General features: G+C 43.2%; 1 protein-coding gene and 1 non-coding gene across 3 annotated transcripts in view; one reads left to right on the plus strand and one right to left on the minus strand.

Moving 5' to 3' along the window:
• Positions 1-247: 247 nt before the first annotated feature.
• Simc1 (SUMO interacting motifs containing 1) overlaps positions 248-19,397 on the plus strand; it is a 76,733-nt gene continuing 57,583 nt past the window's right edge. Inside the window, exon 1 of one of the 2 annotated variants that reach the window (XR_006637783.1) lies at positions 248-544. Coding sequence is in view for 1 of the 2 variants with exons in the window: in XM_045153296.1 (XP_045009231.1) it covers positions 416-544 (129 nt within the window). In the remaining variant the exon portion in view is untranslated. The remainder of the gene's footprint in view (positions 545-19,397) is intronic. The other variant, XM_045153296.1, reaches the window with a different exon arrangement.
• On the minus strand, positions 19,004-19,110 carry LOC123461878. The gene has a single exon (XR_006637937.1). It is a non-coding gene; the product is annotated as a U6 spliceosomal RNA (small nuclear RNA).

Genomic DNA, 19,397 nt, shown 5'->3' on the forward strand with positions numbered 1-19,397 from the left:
TCCCCAGACCTCAGCATCTCTGACGGGCCCGGCCTCCTCTCTCGGTCCGCATTTCTCTTTCCCTCTCCCGGGCCCTCCCACGCCCCGCCCCGCCCCCTTTCCCTTGGGTGCCTGTTCCTCCAATCAGAGTGACCGAGGCCTTGACCCGCGGGCCAGCCCCCCCGCAGCCCGCGCGCCCGCGGGTGGGCGTGGTCACGAGGGAGGGGGCGGGGCGGGGGCGGGGCCGGCGGGCCGAGAGCCCGAGAGGTCGCCGACGCCGTAGCTCGGCGCTCCCTCAGCCGCAGGAACCCAAGTCTCCGTGGCGGCGGCGGCGGCGGCTTCGGATCTCCGGTGTGCTCGCGCGCTAGCTCAGCACCATCACTCCCCGCCCTCACACACACACACACACGCACCCCGGGAAGGGGACACGGAAGCCATGGAGGACTTCATCGTGATTTCGGACGACAGTGGTTCCGAGAGTTCGGAAGGGACCCGTTCGGGCCGAGCGCGGAGGCTGCGCCGGGCCCTATCCCGGACCTCGGGCTCGCTGCCCCGCCGGACCGTGGTGAGTGAGCGCCCTCCCCCCCTCCACACACACACACCGTGTGGCCGGAGCGCGTCGCCTCGGCTCCGGGGCCTGGGTTCCTTGGTGGCGACCCTCCGCCGGGTCGGGGGATGGCGGAGGGAAGAGATTCCCCCCTCGTCGACACCGCCACCACCCCTCTTTCCAGCCGAGTGTCGCCGCCGCGCGCGCGCGCCCGGCGCTTCACTCACGGTTACCGCGGCTTCCCGCCATCCCGGCCTCGCACGGGCCTCGAGGGACGCGGCGGGCGGGCGGGCGGGACGCGCCAGGCCTCGGCTTCCAGCCCAGGGGGACGGCTGCGCTCGCTGGCAGCGGCCGCCGAGCACATGGGCGATGCCCGCGGTGCCCACCCCCGCCCCGCGCGAGCTTTTTGGCCGAGCCGGCGGAGGGGAAGGGGAAGAGGGTCGGAGGGGTCGGGCCTGGCCGCAGCCGCCACCAGGACCTCGGGAGCGGGGCAGTTGTGTGGCTTGTGATGGGCACACGCACAGCCTGGGAGGGAGCTCCAGGGCCTGGGTTCCCACCGTGGAGCCCCATCTTGGAGTTGTTGATGCGTATCCATGTACCAGACCCGGAGGGCATGAGAGTGTGTATGGGGGCGGGAGTAGGTATCGTATCTTTTTCCTCCCCTTTCAAGACCTTTCATCATTGTCCTTGCTCCTGAAGTGAATACACACACACACACACACACACACACACACACACACACACACACGTCCTGCTGTTCCAGAATCCTCCACAAATAATGTAATGAACCCCTCCAATGACCTGGACGGGAAATACAATGAAAAACACATTCTTGGTTCTCACGGTTTCTGTCATAGATGATAAGTTCAACAAGTGGTTACGGAGAACCTGCGTGGGAGGGGTGGGAGGTTAGGAGCTTAATACGCGAAAATCTGCAAGAGTCTCCTCAGCCTCCCAAGGTCATACCTCAGAAATGCAAGAATGGTCAAGCTGCAGTGTACTGAGTTTACATTGTACGAAAAGGCACCCTGTTTCCTATGTAAATTCTACTTTGAGGCGACTCTCCTAAGGAATCCTGCGCTGTGAACCTTTTCCTTCAGTGTCTTCCCCCCACCATCACCACAGGTTTAGGTGATTACTACAGCATGAATGGCCTTCGAAACCAGTTAACAGAAAATGTACTGTGATAGTGAGCACAAAGTCAGTTAACATGGAATGTTATGTTGCCAGGTTTCAAACAAGAGGGATTCTCAGTACATCGCAGTAAAGAGTTGACTAGCTGATAAGATGGATGGACGAGAGAGGTTCCCCCCACAAAGGAGAAATTGACCCAACCTCATGTGTGAACAGATGCGTGCACCTAGTTCTGTGGGAGATTCATCCATAAAATGTTTTATTGTCTATAACGATTACCTGCTGGATGAAAGAACGATTGAAGGAATTGAGGGGCAGCCATTCAGATGATCAGGCTCCTGGACAAAATACTAAGGCCCAGTTCGAACCCACTGTTACAGTTACAGTGCTGGTGGGAAACAGGTGGGTTTAGCCAACTTGAAGGAGTTGCTCTGAAGAAAAGTCAGGACTGGAGAGATTTGGCAGGATGCCAAATAAGATCACTAGGAAAAGGGTATGTAAATTTAAAAAAAATGGTAGAAGGAAAACTACAGTGAAGTAATTTATATTTAGTCCTTATCTTTTCATTTTTTAAATATTTTACTCTTGTTTATTTATTTGAGACAGAGAATGGGCATGCCAGGGCCTCTAGCCATTGCAAATGAACTCCAGGCACATGTGTGTTTGGTTTATGTGGGTACTGGGGAATTGAACCTGGGTCCTTAGCCTTCACAAGCAAGCGCCTTAACTACTAACTTAACTACCTCTCCAGCCCCTCCTTGTCTTTTTTTCTATTGGCTTCTTTTCTGTTCATGTCTTGTCTGTATACCCTCATCTCTGTCCAACTTTCTTTTATATACAGATGCCAACCTTACCTTATACCCTTGCACTCCCTAACCAAACATTCTGCTTTTAAATCTTTTAAAAAATATTTTATTTTATTTTATTTATTTGAAAGAATGGGTATATCAGGGCCTCTAGCCACTGCAAATGAACTCCAGATACATGTGCCACCATGTGTATCTGGCTTTATGTGGGTACTGGGGAAATTGAATCTGGGTCCTTTGGCTTTGCAGGCAAGTACCTTAACTGCTAAGCCATCTCTCCAGTCCTTAAATCTTTTAAGTTGAATGCAAATGAAGGAGAAGGCTTCACATGATGGTACACACCTCTAATCCCAATTTGGGAAGGAGAGAGAAGAGAATCAGGAGTTCAAGTCATCCTCCGCTATCAGCTGCACAGCAACTTAAAAGCCAGCCTGAGCTATTTGAGACCTTGTCTCAAAAACAAAGACAAGTTCTACAGAGCAACAATTTAAATCATCTTCAAACATTTGCTCCAGCTTTTTAAAAGCTCCTGTTCTCTTTTCTTGCAGGTTAGGTAAGGATGGCAAGATAGCTATCAAGATTAGAGAGATAGAGAGACTTGCAAGCCAAAAAGCCAAAAGCACGGGTTTTTTAACTTTCCTGAAGGCTCCAATGTCAGAGAAGATGGACCTCTGTTCAAATCAAAGTCCCCCTTGTAGAAGCCATGTGAGCTTTGGCAAGTTCTTTTTTTTTTTTTAATTTTTTTTTACTGACAACTTCTATACTTACAGACAATAAACCATGATATTTCCTTCCCTTTCCCCATGTTCCCCTGCACAACTCTGCTCTCCATCATATCCCCTCCCTCTCTCCAGTTAATCTCTCTTTTATTTTGATGTTATCATCTTTTTCTCCTACTATGAGGGTCTTGTGAAGGTATTGCTAGGCACTGCGAGGTCATGTATATTGAGGCCAATTTCTGTTTGGGCAGTTGCATTGTAAGGAGTGGTGCCCTTCCTTTGGCTCTTACATGTTTTCCACCACCTCCTCCACAATGGACTCTGAGGTTTGGAGGGTGTGATGGAGATGTTTCAGGGCCGAGCACTCCACCGTCACTTCTTCTTAGCACTATGTTGCCTTTTGAACCATCCCAGAGGTCACTGACATCTGAAAGAGAAGCTTCTCTAACCAAAAGTGAAAGTAGCATTAATATATGAATATGAACATTAAGTGTACTACTTTCAGGACACTTCAGTGAGAATAATATATACATTTAGCCAGACAAGAGCAGGCTTTATACCCTTAAGGCACAGGACCTCCCCTGCTATAGACTTTTGATTAGGTTTTCAGTACCAGGTATGTATTCCTTCCCATAGAGCTGGCTTCTAGTCCAATTAGAGAGCAGATGGTTTCCCCCAGAGCAGACATGCCACTATTGCACCCATTCCGTCATTTGCCCTACCTGGCAAAACTTGAGGCTTCCAGTGTCCACTGTTTTCACTGCTGATGCCTTCTGTCTCTCATTGGGCTGCATGCAGTGCAGCTTTTTCTAGCTTACAGTTGTCTGGTCTATAGGGATAAGGTCTTCAGCTCAGCACCAGCTTGATTATTTAGTGATCTTGCTGCCCACACAATGTGAAGTCTTCAACAATAGGGTATTACCATCTGTTACTCCTGGGAAACCAAGGGTCTTGGCAAAAGCCTGTAATGTTTTGGAGGCAGCAGGGACCTCCCTGGCCAACAACTCACTGGTAGGTATCCCATCCCTGGCACTGAAAATTTTCTAGTAGTAATCTGTGGCTTCTGGATGTGCCATTATCTAAAGAAGCAGGCTTTCATATGTCTTATTCAGAATATTTTAAATTTTGATTGACCCTCCCCTCCCCTTCTCTTACTCAGTCTCTTCCCCTAGACTCATTTATGCTATTCCATTCCCTATAATCTGTTCTACTTACATATATGTAATACCATCTCCTAAAGTCCTTCCTTCTCCCTGCCTTATAGCCTTTTTCCAGCTTACTGGCCTCTGCTACCAACTTTTGGTTCCAGCTCACACACAAGTCTATAAACAGCTGTTGCTAGAATCTACATATGAGAGAGAACTTTTGATGTTTGGCTTTCTGAGCCTGGGTTACCTCACTTAGTATAATCCTTTCCAGGTCCATACATTCCCCAGAAAATTTCATTTTTCTTTACTGCTGAACAGAACTCCATTGTGTAAATGTACCACATCTTTATTGCCCATTCATCTGTGGAGGGACATCGAGGCTGGTTCCATTTCCTACCTATTGTGAGTAGAGCAGCAATAAACATGGTTGTGCAAGTATCTCTAAGGTAGTGAGAAGAGTCATTAGGATATATGCCTAGGAGTACTATAGTTGGATCATAAGGTAAATTTATTTTTAGCCATCTCAAGAACCTCCATGCCCATACCAGATTACATTCCCACCAACAGTGTAGAAGGGTTCCTCTTTTTCCGCATCCTTGCCAACATTTACTTACTGTCATTTGTTTTCTTGATGGTAGCCATTCTGACAGGAGTGAGATGGCATCTCAAAGTGGTTTTTATTTGCATTTCCCTGATGGCTAAGGATGCAAAACACTTTTTTAGATGTTTACATGCCATATGTATTTCTTCCATTGAGAACTCTATTTAGTTTCATGGAGCTTTGACAAGTTTTATCACCTCTAAGTGTTTGAAGCCTGAACCCATTGTCCATTGATACTGTCGTGAGAAACTTGTCCCCTGGAGAGATGCAGACACTGCCTTCACCCCAAATAGAGCTCAGATGGCAGTCCAAAGTACATTTACACCAATACCAGTTTTGGTGAACCAATAGTTTATTAGAGGTCACTTACAGAGCATACAGGAATGTGGGGCCCCAAAGCAGCCACTTCGATGGAGATTCCTGTGTCAGAATTACTCCTTAGATGCTCCTCCCATAGCCTCAGGATGAAGGCTTACTTACAGAGCACCAGAACCCCAGAGCAGCCACACCACAAGAGAAGTCCCATTCTACCCTGAATGACAGCTTCCCTGTGGCCACTTCTAAAAGCTCCTTGTCCCTGTCCAGGAGTATAAGGCCATAGAACAGCCTTTCAGTGGGCCTCGCTGTATCAGGGTTCCTCCATGGATGCTCCTTCCTCAGCCTCAGAGTCAGGGCTTATTTACAGAGTTTGAGACCCCCAATGCAGCACTTCAGTGGGACTCACTATGTCGGGATTACCCCCCTTGGATGCTCTTCCCTTCAACCTCAGGATGTGAAGGCTTACTTACAGAGCATGGAACCCCCAAAGCAGCACTTCAGTGAGGCTCACTATATCAGGTGGATGCTCCTTCCTCAGCCTTGGGATAAGGGCTTACTTACAGAGCATGGGACCCCCAAAGCAAAACTTCAGGAGGACTCTTATTCAGGATTGCCCCCATAAATACTCCTCCCTCAGCCTCAGGGTGAGGGCTTACTTACAGAGCATAGAGACTCCAGAGACACCACCTCAATGAAGCTCATTGTTCCTGGATCTTTTTCTCTATATACACTCTATCTCCCCACCCCCAGGTCATGAGATCTTGTGCATTATTGTATACAACTGGCATGGTGGGGGAGGCATCTGAATCTCAGGTCGGGGTCCCCACACCTCTGGTGAGCAGACCCAACTGCTTTTTTTTTAAAAAATATTTATTTATTTATTTGAGAGTGACAGACACAGAGAGAAAGACAGATAGAGGGAGAGAGAGAGAATGGGCGCACCAGGGCTTCCAGCCTCTGCAAACGAACTCTAGACGCGTGCGTCCCCTTGTGCATCTGGCTAACGTGGGACCTGGGGAACCGAGCCTCGAACTGGGGTCCTGAGGCTTCACAGACAAGCGCTTAACCGCTAAGCCATCTCTCCAGCCCCCCAACTGCTTTTGATAAAACTGACAGTAGTAGTTTACGCCTTTCAATGTGGAGGAAATTTGTCATACCTACTTATGTACCAGGATTGTGTGATTTTTTTTCAAGGTAGGATCTCACTCTAGCCCAGGCTGGCTTGGCAGAAGTTAGTCACTAGGGGCAGGTCTTTGGAGATTAATAGCCTGCAATTAGTACCAGTGGCTTTCTGCTTCCAAATCCACTATATATGGAGAGTACATCACATACCTGCCACCATGAACTCTGCATACCTGCTCCGATCATGCTGTAGTGTACCATCTGAAATGAGCCAAAATAAACCTTTCCAAGCTAAGTGTGGTGGCACATGCTTTAATCCCAGCACTCAAGAGGCAGAGGTAGGAGGATCGCTGTGAGTTTGAGGCCACACTGAGACTGCATAGTAAATTTCAGGTCAGCCTGGGCTAGAGCAAGACACTATCTCAATAAACCAAAAATAAAATAAACCTTTCCTACTTAAGTTGTTTTGTCATAGCTAATATGCTACTCTTTGTGCAGTTTCTAAGTCAGGTCCTAGATCCTTTCAAGGGTAGCAGACAACAAAATAAGTAAGCTATATAGATATAGATATATATAGACAGATGATAGATTAGATAGATAGGGGTGTATCATGTATATTTATATAACAGTTATATATATATATTAGCTGAGAAGAAATAACTTACTTGAATTCAGAAAATCAGAATGTTGTCAACTGTAGATGGGATTTATTTTTTTGTAGTACTGGGGGTCAAACCCAAGACCTCACAAATAAGGGCTTTACCTCTGAGCTATATCCCCAGTTCATTCATTCATTCATTCATACACACACACATACACACACACACACAATTTATTTGCAAGGAGAGAGAAAGAGAATGGGTTTGCTAGGGCCTCTAGCCACTGCAAATGAACTCCAAATGCATGCACCTGGCTTTACGTGTGTACTGGGGAATCAGACCCAGATTGATAGGCATTGCAGGCAAACACCTTAACTGCTGAGCCATTTCTCTAGCCCCTACACCCCCAGTTCTTAATCTAGGCTTTAGTCCTCATGACTGTATATGTATTCAATGTTTTTTCCCCCAGTTAATAAAAGCAGAACATTTTCAGATAATCAATTAATTCTGGCTAGTCCAATCATTAAAAAATTTAAAAGTGTATAAATAACTCAAATTAACCTTATTATCCAAAAAATGTCACTAACTTAAAAAAATTACAATATATTCTGGCATCTAAACAAATGTCACTACTATATTCAGACGATAGTCCATTTTGTTTACATTGTTATTCCCAATACACAGTATGGCTCCTGGAACATTGTAAGTATGCATTTAAGGAATATTTTATTTTAGAGCTGGAAAGATGGCTTAATGGTTAAGGTGCTTGCCAATAAAGCCAAAGAACCCAGGTTCAATTCCCAGGACCCACGTAAAGCCAGATGCACAAGGTGACACATGCATCTGGAGTTTATTTGCAGTGGCAGGAGGCCCTGGCATGCTCATTCTCTCTCTCCCTTCCTTCTTTCTTCCCCCTCTCTCTCTTACTCCCTTCAACCTTCCTTTCCTGTCTTCTGATTTCTGCTTGTAAATAAATAAATAAAAACCATTTAAAAAAAGAAAGATTTTATTTTACATCTGTTTTTTTTTTTGAGGCATGGTCTCATTGTAGTCTAGGCTTACCTAGAATTCACTATATAGTCTCAGAATGGCCTCAAACTCATGGCAATCCTCCTAGCTCTGCCTCCTGAGTGCTGTGATTAAAGGTGTGTGCCACCATACCTAACCCAAGAAATATTTTATCAATTTCATGTTATCGTAATATGAAAGATAATTTAACTGGCCCTTTTTCATTTTTGTTTTGCACTGAAGACTATACTAAGATGAGCTTTCTTGCATGATCATAAAAATAAGCTTGTTGGGCTGGGGAAGTTGTTTAGTGGTTAAGGAGCTTCGTGAAGCCAAATGACCCAGATTTGATTCTCCAGGACCCACATAAGCCAGATGCACAAGATGGCACATACATCTGGAGTTGGTTTGCAGTGGTTGGAGTTCCTGGCACATCCATTCTCTCCCTCTCTCTCTCACTCAAATAAGCTTAAGCCGGGCGTGGTGGCACATGCCTTTAGTCCCAGCACTTGGGAGGTCAAAGTAGGAGTATCACCATGAGTTTGAGGCCACCCTAAGACTACATAGTGAGTCCCAGGTCAGCCTGGACTAGAGTGAAACCCTACCTCAAAAAAAAAGACAAAAAACTTGTACCTTATAGTGAACAGTGTGCTTATGATTTTAATGTACACCATTTATATTTGTTAATGTCCTTGCTGTTGTAACAAAATACCTGATAGAAGCAACATAAAAAAGAAAGGATTTATTTTGGTACATGGTTTTGGCCACCATTGTGGCAGGGAAGGCTGGTGGCGGGAGTAACTTTGTCCATGGTAGTGAGAGCTTATGGTCTGGCTTCGTAGGACTAAAAGCAGGACCAGGCTGGTACCCTATAAAGGCTTTTTCCCAGAGACCCACCTCCACCAGCCAAGACAAAACCTTGCACAGCAAGCATCACTAGTTGGAAAGTAGGTGTTCAAACACAGGAGCCTACAGAGGACATTTCAGACTCAATCCATAACACAGCTGTTGTGGACATTATGTCATTTTTGTAGGATTCTATTTGAAGCACAGAACTATGTTTTCAACTATTCCTCTTTCAGAGATATAATGTACTTTTATGTAAAGAAGTGGGTGCATGATCTCCCAGGTTCCACTGGATCTAGTATTTAGATAGGGCACTCACGAAAAGATAGTTAAAGACAAACGTCATCTGGGAAGTACGAGTCACCTATTAGCAGCCCAAATCCCCAACATGGAAAACTACTAAGTGGTGAGAAAACAGCAAAAAGAATTCTCATTCATTGCAGCTCAGAATACAAATGATACACTTTGGAAAATATGCTGATAGTTTCTTACAAATTAAACAGCTCTCACCATATTACCCAGCAGTTGTGCTCTATGCTAAATCTTTATCCACAGGAATGGAAAACTTTCGTCTATTCAGAAATCTTTTTTTAAAAATTTTTTATATATTTGAGAGACAAAGAGAGAGAGAGGGAGAGAATGGGCATGGCAGGGCCTCCAGCCACTGCAAACAAACTCCAGATGCATGCACCACCTTGTGCATCTGGCTTATGTGGGCCCTGGGGAATTGAACCTGGGTCCTTTGGCTTTGCAGGCAAGCACCTTAACAACAAAGCCATCTCTCCATACCATGTACAGAAATTTCAACACAGCTTTATTCATAGTAGCCATTACTTAAAAATGTACTTCAGTCAGTGAATAGATAAGTGAACTGTGATACATCTGGACACTGGAGTAAATAAGTATTCAGTCCTAAAAAGAAATAAAATGTCAAATAATGAAAAGAGAAAAAACATAACTGCACAACTCAAACTGAAAATGCCAATATGAAAAGGCTATCTACTATATAATTCTAATTATGTGGCATCATGGAAGAAACAAAACTATGGAGACAGTAAAAATATCTGTGGGGGTCAGGTAAGAGGAAGAGTTGGTAAATAGGTGAAGCACAGGATATTTAGGGCAGTGAAACCATCCTGTGTGATACTACAATAATGGACACACATCATTCCATATTAGCCAGAACACATAATCACCTTGAATGATCCCTCATGTGCATTAAGGACTTTGAGAGATAATGATGTGTCAATGGAAGTATCACTATCAGATGTCAATAATTAGATGCCAGTGGGAGTACTATGTGTACTTTGTGGGATCAGAGGTTTTATGGAAATTCCATGATTTCTGTTCAGTTTTGCTATGAGCCTAAAAATGATTTAAAAAATAAAAATTGGGCTGGAGGAATGGCTTAGCAGTTAAGGCCTTTGCCTGCAAAGTCAAAGGACCCAGGTTTGATTCCCTAAGACCCACATTAGCCAGCGGCACAGTGGCTGGAGGCCCCAGCACGCCCATTCTCTCTCTCCCTCTCCCTCTTTCTCTGTCAAATAAATAAAAATAAAATATTTAAAAATAGATAAATAAAAATTGATGATTTTTAAAAGTTATCTGTATTTGTGTAAAAATTCAAATACTAGAAAACAACATGTATAGTAGAAATTAGGATGACATTATTCCCCAGCTCATAGATTCCTAGAGTTTTTCTGGATTTTGTCAGGTAATGCTTTTTGTTTTATTTTCTTACTTAATGTGCTAGCCAGGCATGGTGGTATACACCTTTAATTCCAATACTCAGGAAGCTAAGGAGGGAGGATCTCTGTGAGTTTGAGGCCAGCCTGAACTACATGAGTTTCAGATCATCCTGGGCTAGAGTAAGATCCTGCTTCATTAAAAGCAAAAGATAATTTTTAAACTGAGACTACATAGTGAATTCCAGGTCAGTTTTGGCTAGAGTGAGACCCTACCTCAAAAAAAAAAAAAAATTATTGCCGGGCATGGGGACACAAGCCTTTAATCCCAGCACTTGGAGGCAGAGGTAGGAGGATCATTGAGAGTTCAAGGCTACCCTGAGACTACATAGTGAATTCCAGGTCAGCCTGGGCCAGAGTGAGACCCTACCTCAAAAAAACAAGAAAAAAAAATTATTTATTTAAGGAACAGAGGCAAACAGGAAAAAAATAAAAAGTGAGTGTGGGTGCTCCAGGGCCTTCAGCCACTGCAAACAAACTCCAGATGCATGCACTACTTTGTGTATCTGGCTTGCATGAGTACTGGGGAATTGAACCCAGGCCTTCAGGCTTTTACAAGCAAATGCTTTTAACCTCTGAGACATCTCTTCACTTTTTTTTTTGTTTGTTTGTTTGTTTTAAGTAGGGTCTCACTCAAGCCCAGGATGACCTGGAACTCACTATGTAGTCTCAGGGTGGCCTTGAACTCATGGCAATCCTCCTACCTCTGCCTCCTGAGTGCTGGGATTAAAGGCATGCACCACCACGCCCAGCTTTCTCCAGATCATTTAAAAAATATTTTATTTATTTGAGAGACATAGAAAGAAGCAGACAGAAAGAGAAGGTAGTGATTTTGATGAACAGAAATTCCCAGGATAGTCAATATTTTCTGTTATGGTTTATACATTGTATCTTATATAAGAAATATTTGGGGGTGGAGGTGATGCCTTCTTGGTTGCAGGCACTTGCTTGCAAAGTCTAGTGGCCTGGGTTTTATTCCCCAGTGCCCACACAGAGCCAAATGCAAAAAGTGGCATGTGTATGTATCTAGAGTTTGTTTGCGGTAGCGAGAAGTCCCCTGGCATACCCATTCTTGTTCTCACTCATTCTCTCTCTGTCTCTTTCTATTTGAAAATAAATAAATAAATAATTTTAAAAAGAAATTCTTTGGGCTGGGGGTTAAGCTCAGTGGTAAGCATTTCATACAAAGAATATACATGTTATATCCATGTATTCTGTAACGCAGGCTGCCTGGAATTCACTGTGTAACTCAGACAGGCCTCAAACCTCCAGTGAGCCTTTGGTTATGTTAACAGTTTGTTTTCAGTGTTGAGTTCTCTTTACCCTCTCTATTTCTGTTAAGATGTATTTCAGTTCACCTTTGTGTTTGTTGTTATTTCCCTGGAAACAGTTGTCAGGCTAGCATTGGGAGCAATAGGATCTGGATGGTTTGTTGTTGCTGCTGTAGTTTTATTTTGCTTTTCAAAGTAAGATCTCACTCTATCCCAGGCTAACCTGGAATTCACTCTCAGGCTAGCATGCACCACCATGCCCAGAAACTATCTTGGCTAGGCGTGGGAGTGTATACCTTTAATCCTATCACTCAAGAGGCAGAAGTAAGAGGATCACCATGAGCCTAAGGCCACCCTGAGACTACAGAGTGAATTGCAGGTTAGCCTGAGGTAGAGCAAAAACCTACCTTGAAGAACCAAAACAAAACCAAAAAAAGGGGGGTGATCCTGGTAACCATTTATGAATGCAGAATGAAATGACACCTTACTCCTAGGTTTCTAGTAATATAAGTCATTAAATTCTCTTTTATCAGCAGTTAATGCCAGTTTTAATTGGGTTTCCTGTCACTGGCAACCAATGTTACTATATTAAGAAACTCTCCCTAATGTTAACTGAATAAAGCTTAGGCAAGGGAAAGCCCTGGGCCCATGTTCTGTAGAAGATTTTGCCAACAGCCAGCTGTTGATCTGTAAGGTTCATACTATTGAATTTTCATGGAAGCATGTAAGCCTCCTTGAGGACATCCACAGTCTCAGAGCCACTGAGCAGAATTTTCTGGATGATGTGAGCCACAATTTCTCTGGGTGGATAATGCTGGGGTGAAACAAAGTCCATCAAAAGCTGCACAGTCCCCAGAGGAAAGTTTTCTTCAATGGTATTTGTCACCATTCTTAGTCTTTGATGAGGGATGGGTTCTGTAGAGAGAAAAAAATAGAAATTGCTGTGGGTTTCTGTAATACATTAAAATAAGCGGTTCTACAGAAGGTTAAAGACAGCACTATACATTTGAAGTATTTCATAATGGAAGAGAGATGAGAAAGGTCTATGTGAAAACCTCAATGACATGGGGAAGTTAAAAGATGAGCTCTAAGGAAAAGATGATGACATCAAAATAAAAGAGAGACTGATTGAGAGGAGGAGGGATATGATGGAGAGTGGAGTTTCAAAGGGGAAAGTGGGGGGGAGGGAGGGAATTACCATGGGATATTGTTTACAGTCATGGAAGCTGTCAATAAGAAATAAATAAATAAAAATTGTAGCAATCAAAAAAAAAAAGATGAGCTCTAAGTTCTACATACAACATTTTCATCTATGTTAAAAGATAGCATAGAAATTAAAATACAAGTCATCCAGCCCAGGATAATTTAAGACTGAGAGCAACAAGAGATATAGGGGTAGTTATAATGTTACCAGGTACTGAAAAACAGAGATAAGAAGGACAATTTAAATATGTTGTATTGTTAGAAGAATCCTATTTTCTTTCCTGTCTTCTTGTCCTCTCTCTTGTATCTTCTTGAGAGAGGGAACAGAAAGAAAGAAACCATCTGACCACAAGAAAATTGCCAGTGGTTGTCTCCTAGGGAGTGACTTGAAGTCAAGGACATTTTCACTCTTGTTTTTCATTTTCACTTTTGTTCTGTCTTAATTTTAAAAACCTTTCCCCATCTAGTATTTAAAAATTATAGAGCAAGCCAGTGTGGTTACACATGCCATGAATCCCAGCATTCTGGGGGCAGAGGTAGGAGGATTGCTATGAGTTCAAGGTCATCCTGGGACTACTGAGTGAGTTCCAGATCAGCCTGGGCTAGATTGAGATCCTACCTTGAAAAAAAATAATTACAAAGCTAATAGTAGTAGTAGTAGCAAAACAATATAAACTCAAATATGTTGCATTCTAGTGAGGTTTGTTTTTAAAAGTTGAATGGTGGTGTTCATTTAGCTTTCTCCTCCTTATTTAAAGTCCAAGATGGTGCTTCCCACAAAGTCAGTCTTCTTCCCATGTCAACCTATTATAGAAACTCATAGGTGTGCCCAGAGATTTGTCTCTTAGGTAAATCCAGATCCTGTCAAGTAGACAATCAATGTTAACCATCACAAGTTCACCACATTCCTGTTCCGAAAGATGAATAGTAAGACTTGAACCCGGCGGCAAATAGTAAACCCTGCCATCCCATACTCAGCACCTGGGGCTTGTGATGGGATCATTGAGGTTCCACAGGGCTTGGGTAGCCCTGTTCCTCTAGTCATGCTCTCTGCAGCACACAACCTCTCTCTTCCGCCAGACCTACTCCTTGCAGATGCTCCATGGTTTTGACCTGTCCAAAATCCTGAGGTTTCCATTGCAACTTAGACTTCACTTTCACAGCTTCAGTGACCTCTCAGGACCTTCTTGCAGGGGTTCTGACGTGACCCGGCCACACATTGCCTGGTCACAGCAGCTCTCTGGAACTGTGGTGCAATAATGCATGGCCCCCTCAATCTTGCATCTTTCATTTCTGCACAACCAGTACCATGTGCACAATGCTGCTGTGTTAACGTCAATTACATTAGCCTTTGCATGCTTCTTTTATCCTGATCCCAAGGGAAACTTTTGAGCAGGGACCCCCTTCAGTGGCGTTCTTAGTTTAGGTTCTCTCCTTCAAGTGAATTTACACTTTTACAAGATGGAGGAGCCTTTGATGGGTGGACTTTTCGAGATAGGGTCTCACTCTAGCTCAGGCTGACCTGGAATTCACTATGTAGTCTCAGGGTGGCCTCGAACTCACAGTGATCCTCCTCCTACTGCCTCCCGAGTGCTGGGATTATTTATTTAGACAGAGAGAAAGAGGATATGTCCCTCAGATTTGTCTCCTAAGTGATTCTAGAGCCTTTGGTCAAATTGACAATATTAACCATCACAACTATGATGGTTGTGGAATAGTGATATTTACAAAACTGGATTTTATTTAAATATTAGTATTCTACTGTAAAAACAATTTTTTTCAGGGCTGGAGAAATGGCTCAGTGGTTATATTATTGCTGGGACCTAAAGTATTTTATGGAAGGAAAGTGTTTATTTCTGTTCAGAAGAATTTTTTTTCTGGCTTACAGTTTTGAGAAGTCTGTCCTGGTAGTAGACTGTTAGCATCACATCTTCACACCAGCAGAGAGAAAGTAGAAAAGCACAAAAGCACCAAGCAGGGCTGGACTATAACACTCCACAGATCACCCCCACTGACACAACCACTGTAGTCAGCATTTAAAGGCACCACAAACTTCCAAAACACTGCCACCAACTGGGGATTAAGTATTCAAATACACAAGTTTATGGGGGATATTTACATCTAGACTACCACACTAGGTCCTGTTATGTTTCATTTTTTTTTTTTTCAAGAAACTACAAAGTTGATGCCCTGACTGCTGTTTTACATTCCCACTGGAAGTGTATGAGGAATCTAGTTTCTTTGTATCGTCCTCATCATCTGGTATTGTCACTGTTTTTTTTTTAATATTTGTATTTATTTATTCGCAAGCAGAGACAGATATATAGAGAGAGTGGGAGCTGGAGAGATGGCTTGGCGGTTAAGCACTTGCCTGTGAAGCCTAAGGACCCCGGTTTGAGGCTCGGTTCCCCAGGTCCCACGTTAGCCAGATGCACAAGGGGGCGCACACGTCTGGAGTTCATTTGCAGAAGCTGGAAGCCCTGGCGCGCCCATTCTCTCTCTCCCTCTATCTGTCTTTCTCTCTGTGTCTGTCGCTCTCAAATAAATAAATAAAATTTAAAAAAATATTAAAAAAAAAAAGAGAGAGAGAGTGGCCTCTAGCCACTGCAAACTCCAGATGCATGTGCCACTTTGTTCATCTGGCTTTACTTGGGTACTGGGGAATCAAACTGGTCAGTTGTCACTGTGTTTATTTTAGGTATTCTAATAGGTGTGTAGTAATAATCTCATGGCTAATAATATTTTTCTACATTTATGAGCTATATATCTTCTTGTTTAACTTTTTACATCAGTGAAATTTTAATAGGCTATATATCTACTTCATGAAATGTCTTTGTTCACAGGTTTTTCCACTTTTCTAGTTGGATTTTTTTATTTGGGGATGGGGCTTTACTTGATACACATTATAAAAATTCTTTATATATCTGAGAAACTAGTCTTTTGTTGGCTATGTGACCTACAAATATTTTCTTATAACCTATAGCATGTCTTTTCTTCTCATAAGCCTTCACAGAGCAAAAGTTAGTCATATATTTTTTGTATGTGGTGTGTATATGCTTATTTGTATGTGTGTAGGTACATGTTGAATGCAGGTACCCAGGTTTTCATGTGCATGTGGAGACCAAAGTCAGCATTAGGTATCTCTCTCTATGTCCCTACACCTTATAGGTCCAACAACCTAAAAAGCTCACTGATTTGGTTAGTCTAGCTGGTCAGCTTACCCTGAGGCCAAGCTTGAAGAGCTCACCACCAGAAAAAAAATGACTACATCATCATTGAAACTATTTTTCCCACTTGCTAGGCTGACAAGAGTTAATAGAAATATCCTAGGAGAAAAGCTGAGCCCAAAACCGTAGGAAATTAGAGTGCTGAATAGCACATTACATCACGAACACTACAGGCAGGAGATAAGCCTTGGGCCAGCAGTATATTACTATAGCTGAATCTGAAACCTCTGATTCAAAACCCCAAAAGATAGTGCCCCGCTTTCTGAGCTTTATGGGTTTTTACTCTAAAATATGAATCATATTCCCATCACAGGGTTGTTATGAGATTTCTAGGTCTGAATATAACCCTATTTTCAAAGGAACAAGCCTGGTGACCTAGTTTCATTGTGCATATGGCCAAATTTTGGGGAGCCTTAGTCATTTGTATCTTCTCTCCTGGCAACCCAATTATTAAAACTGAAAAGATAATTTATTATCTATGAAAACTGAGAGGACTATGTGATGAAAATGCAAATAATTATTAAGAAAACAATGAGATGAGATGGTAAGTAAGCTATAGCTTAAATTTATTCATTTGTTTCAGGCAAGATACCAAGGATATGGAATACAAAAAGTTGTTTTCTGTTAGGTGAGGGGCTAATCAAGTACTCTATCAAGTGCCCTATAATATGCTGTGTCAGTTACTTTCTCATTACTGGGACAAAGTAACTGGCCAGAAACTGTTTATGGAAGGAGAAGGTTTTAATTGGGCTTATAGTTCCAGATTGTGAGTCGGTTATGGCCGGGAAACAATGGCAGGAAGAAGAGGCAGTTTCACATTGTAACATCAGCAGAGAGGAAGTGGGGGAGGAAGAGAGAGATTGAGAGAAAAGCAAGTAGGGCTGCACTATCAAACCTCAAGGCCAGGCTGGGGAGATGGTGTAGCACTTAAGGCAAAAGCCAAAGGACCTCAGTTCAGTTCCCCAGGACCCACAGAAGCCAGATACACAAGGGGACGCATGCATCTGGAGTTCGTTTGCAGTGGCTAGAGGCCCTGGCATGCCCATTCTCTCTCCCTTTCAAATAAAAAAAAAAGTTAAAAAAAAAAAACTCAGGACCCACCCACAGTGACACACTTCCTCTAGTAAGATTCCACAACTCTCCAGAACAGCACCACCAGCTGGGGATTAAGTATTCAAGCACACGAGTTTGGGGGCATTTTGCATTCAAATCACCACCTATGCTACTTTGTGGTGTGGTGTGGAATTATCAAAGAAGGGAACAACTGTGTCTTTCCCAGGTTTGCAATCAGTATAGTTGGATCTTCTTCTAGTCTATAAATCTTTGTTATTTCATTATGTGGTTCTCTTGGATGCCTAGTAAAGTATCAGGAGATGAAGCTGGGTATGGTGGCACACACCTGTGATGCCAGCACTCACGAGACAAGAGATAGGAGGATTACTGTGAGTTGATGTCAGCCTGAGACTACAGAATAAGTTCCAGGCCAACCTGGGCTAGAGTGGAAAAAAAAATCGGGATAAAAGGTCAAGCATGGCAGTACATGCCTATAACCAGTGGCAAAGGTCAGGGTTAGTAGAATGGGACAAAAAAAGTAGAGATTTCTAGAAACGAGTTAGCCCACAGGAAGGATAAGCCCCAAAAGTTGAGTGTCATATCAGCCTACATCCTTGGCTGAAAGCCAGTTGTGCAGGCACATGGGGAATCCTCTCCTTCAAATGTGTAACAAATCCAAAGTGATTCTGACATTTGCTCATGTTGCATTGGACAGTTTGCACTGCAGTCTTGGGGCTTGCACACTTTGCATTGCTTTTACTGTCATGTTATCCAATGCCAACGCTACCTGGGATACCTCAGTTGAGATTCAAGACTATCTATGCTATGAATTGTTTTTGTTGTATTTAACTTTTAGTTGCTGGGAAAAAACACCCAACCAAAAGCAGCTGATGAGAGGGAAGGGTTTATTTTGGCTTTACAGTCTTGGGGGGGGGGGGGTTCTATCATAGCATGGAAAAGCATGACAAAGCTGAGACTGGGTATCACATCTTGCCATGGCAGCTCATAGGAAACAGCAAGTATAAGCTGACTAACACTGGCAAGCTGGCCTAATAAACTTCAAGATCCACCTCCAATGACACACCTCCTCCAAGATTCCAATTCCCAAATTGACACCAGCTGGGGACCCAGTATGAAACTTAATCCCAATTACATGAAGCTATGGGAGACACTTTAGATTCAAACTAATGTACTGTATATGCAAAGTTTTTTATTGCTAAAGAGCCATAAAAGTTTCATTACAGAAAACAAAGACTTCTAATGTTTTCTTACCATCATTCTTCAGCATGTAAATATCAAATTAATCTGGTTTATGATTGTACTATGTTAGAATTTTTTATCTTAAGAACTGCAGTTTGAGTTACCAGTTTGCATTTCATTTAAAAAAAAAAAAAAAAAGCTGAACCCAGTGTGGTGGCACACGCCTTTAATCCCAGCACTTGGGAGGTAGGAGGATCACCAAGAGTTCAAGGCCACTCTGAGACTACATAATGAATTCTAGGTCAGCCTGAGCTAGAGAACAAGACCCTGCCTCAAAAAACAAAAGTTTGAAATGGTGGGCTGGAGAGATGCCTCTGCATTTAAGGCACTTGCCTACAAAGCCCAACGACCTGAGTACCCATGTAAAGCCAAATGCATAAAGTAGTACTAGAGTCCGTTTGCAGCAGCTGGAGGCCCTGGCGCACCCATTCTCTCATGAATTTGCATGTCATCCGTGTATAGGGACCATGTTAATCTTCTCTGTATCATTCCAATTTTAGTATATGTGCTGCCAAAGTGAGCATAAAAAAAATATTTTTTTTAATGTCAAATGAACCAATGTGATGGCACATGCTATTAATCCCAGCACTTAGGAGGCAGAGGTAGGATCACTGTAAGTGGGTTCAAGGCCAACCTGGGACTGCAGAGAGAGTTTCAGCCTAGGTTAGAGTGAGACCTTACCTCGACAAAGCTAAAAAAAAAAAAATAAACCTGGCAAATGCATCGTCTTGGCTCTGGATTAGGATGGAATTTCCAACAGTTTCTGAAATGTCCCTAAACATACTTCTGCCACTGCCACTTTATACTGTGT

The sequence above is a fragment of the Jaculus jaculus genome, chromosome 6, assembly GCF_020740685.1.
Source record: "Jaculus jaculus isolate mJacJac1 chromosome 6, mJacJac1.mat.Y.cur, whole genome shotgun sequence".
In the NCBI taxonomy this organism is placed as follows: Eukaryota; Metazoa; Chordata; class Mammalia; order Rodentia; family Dipodidae; genus Jaculus; species Jaculus jaculus.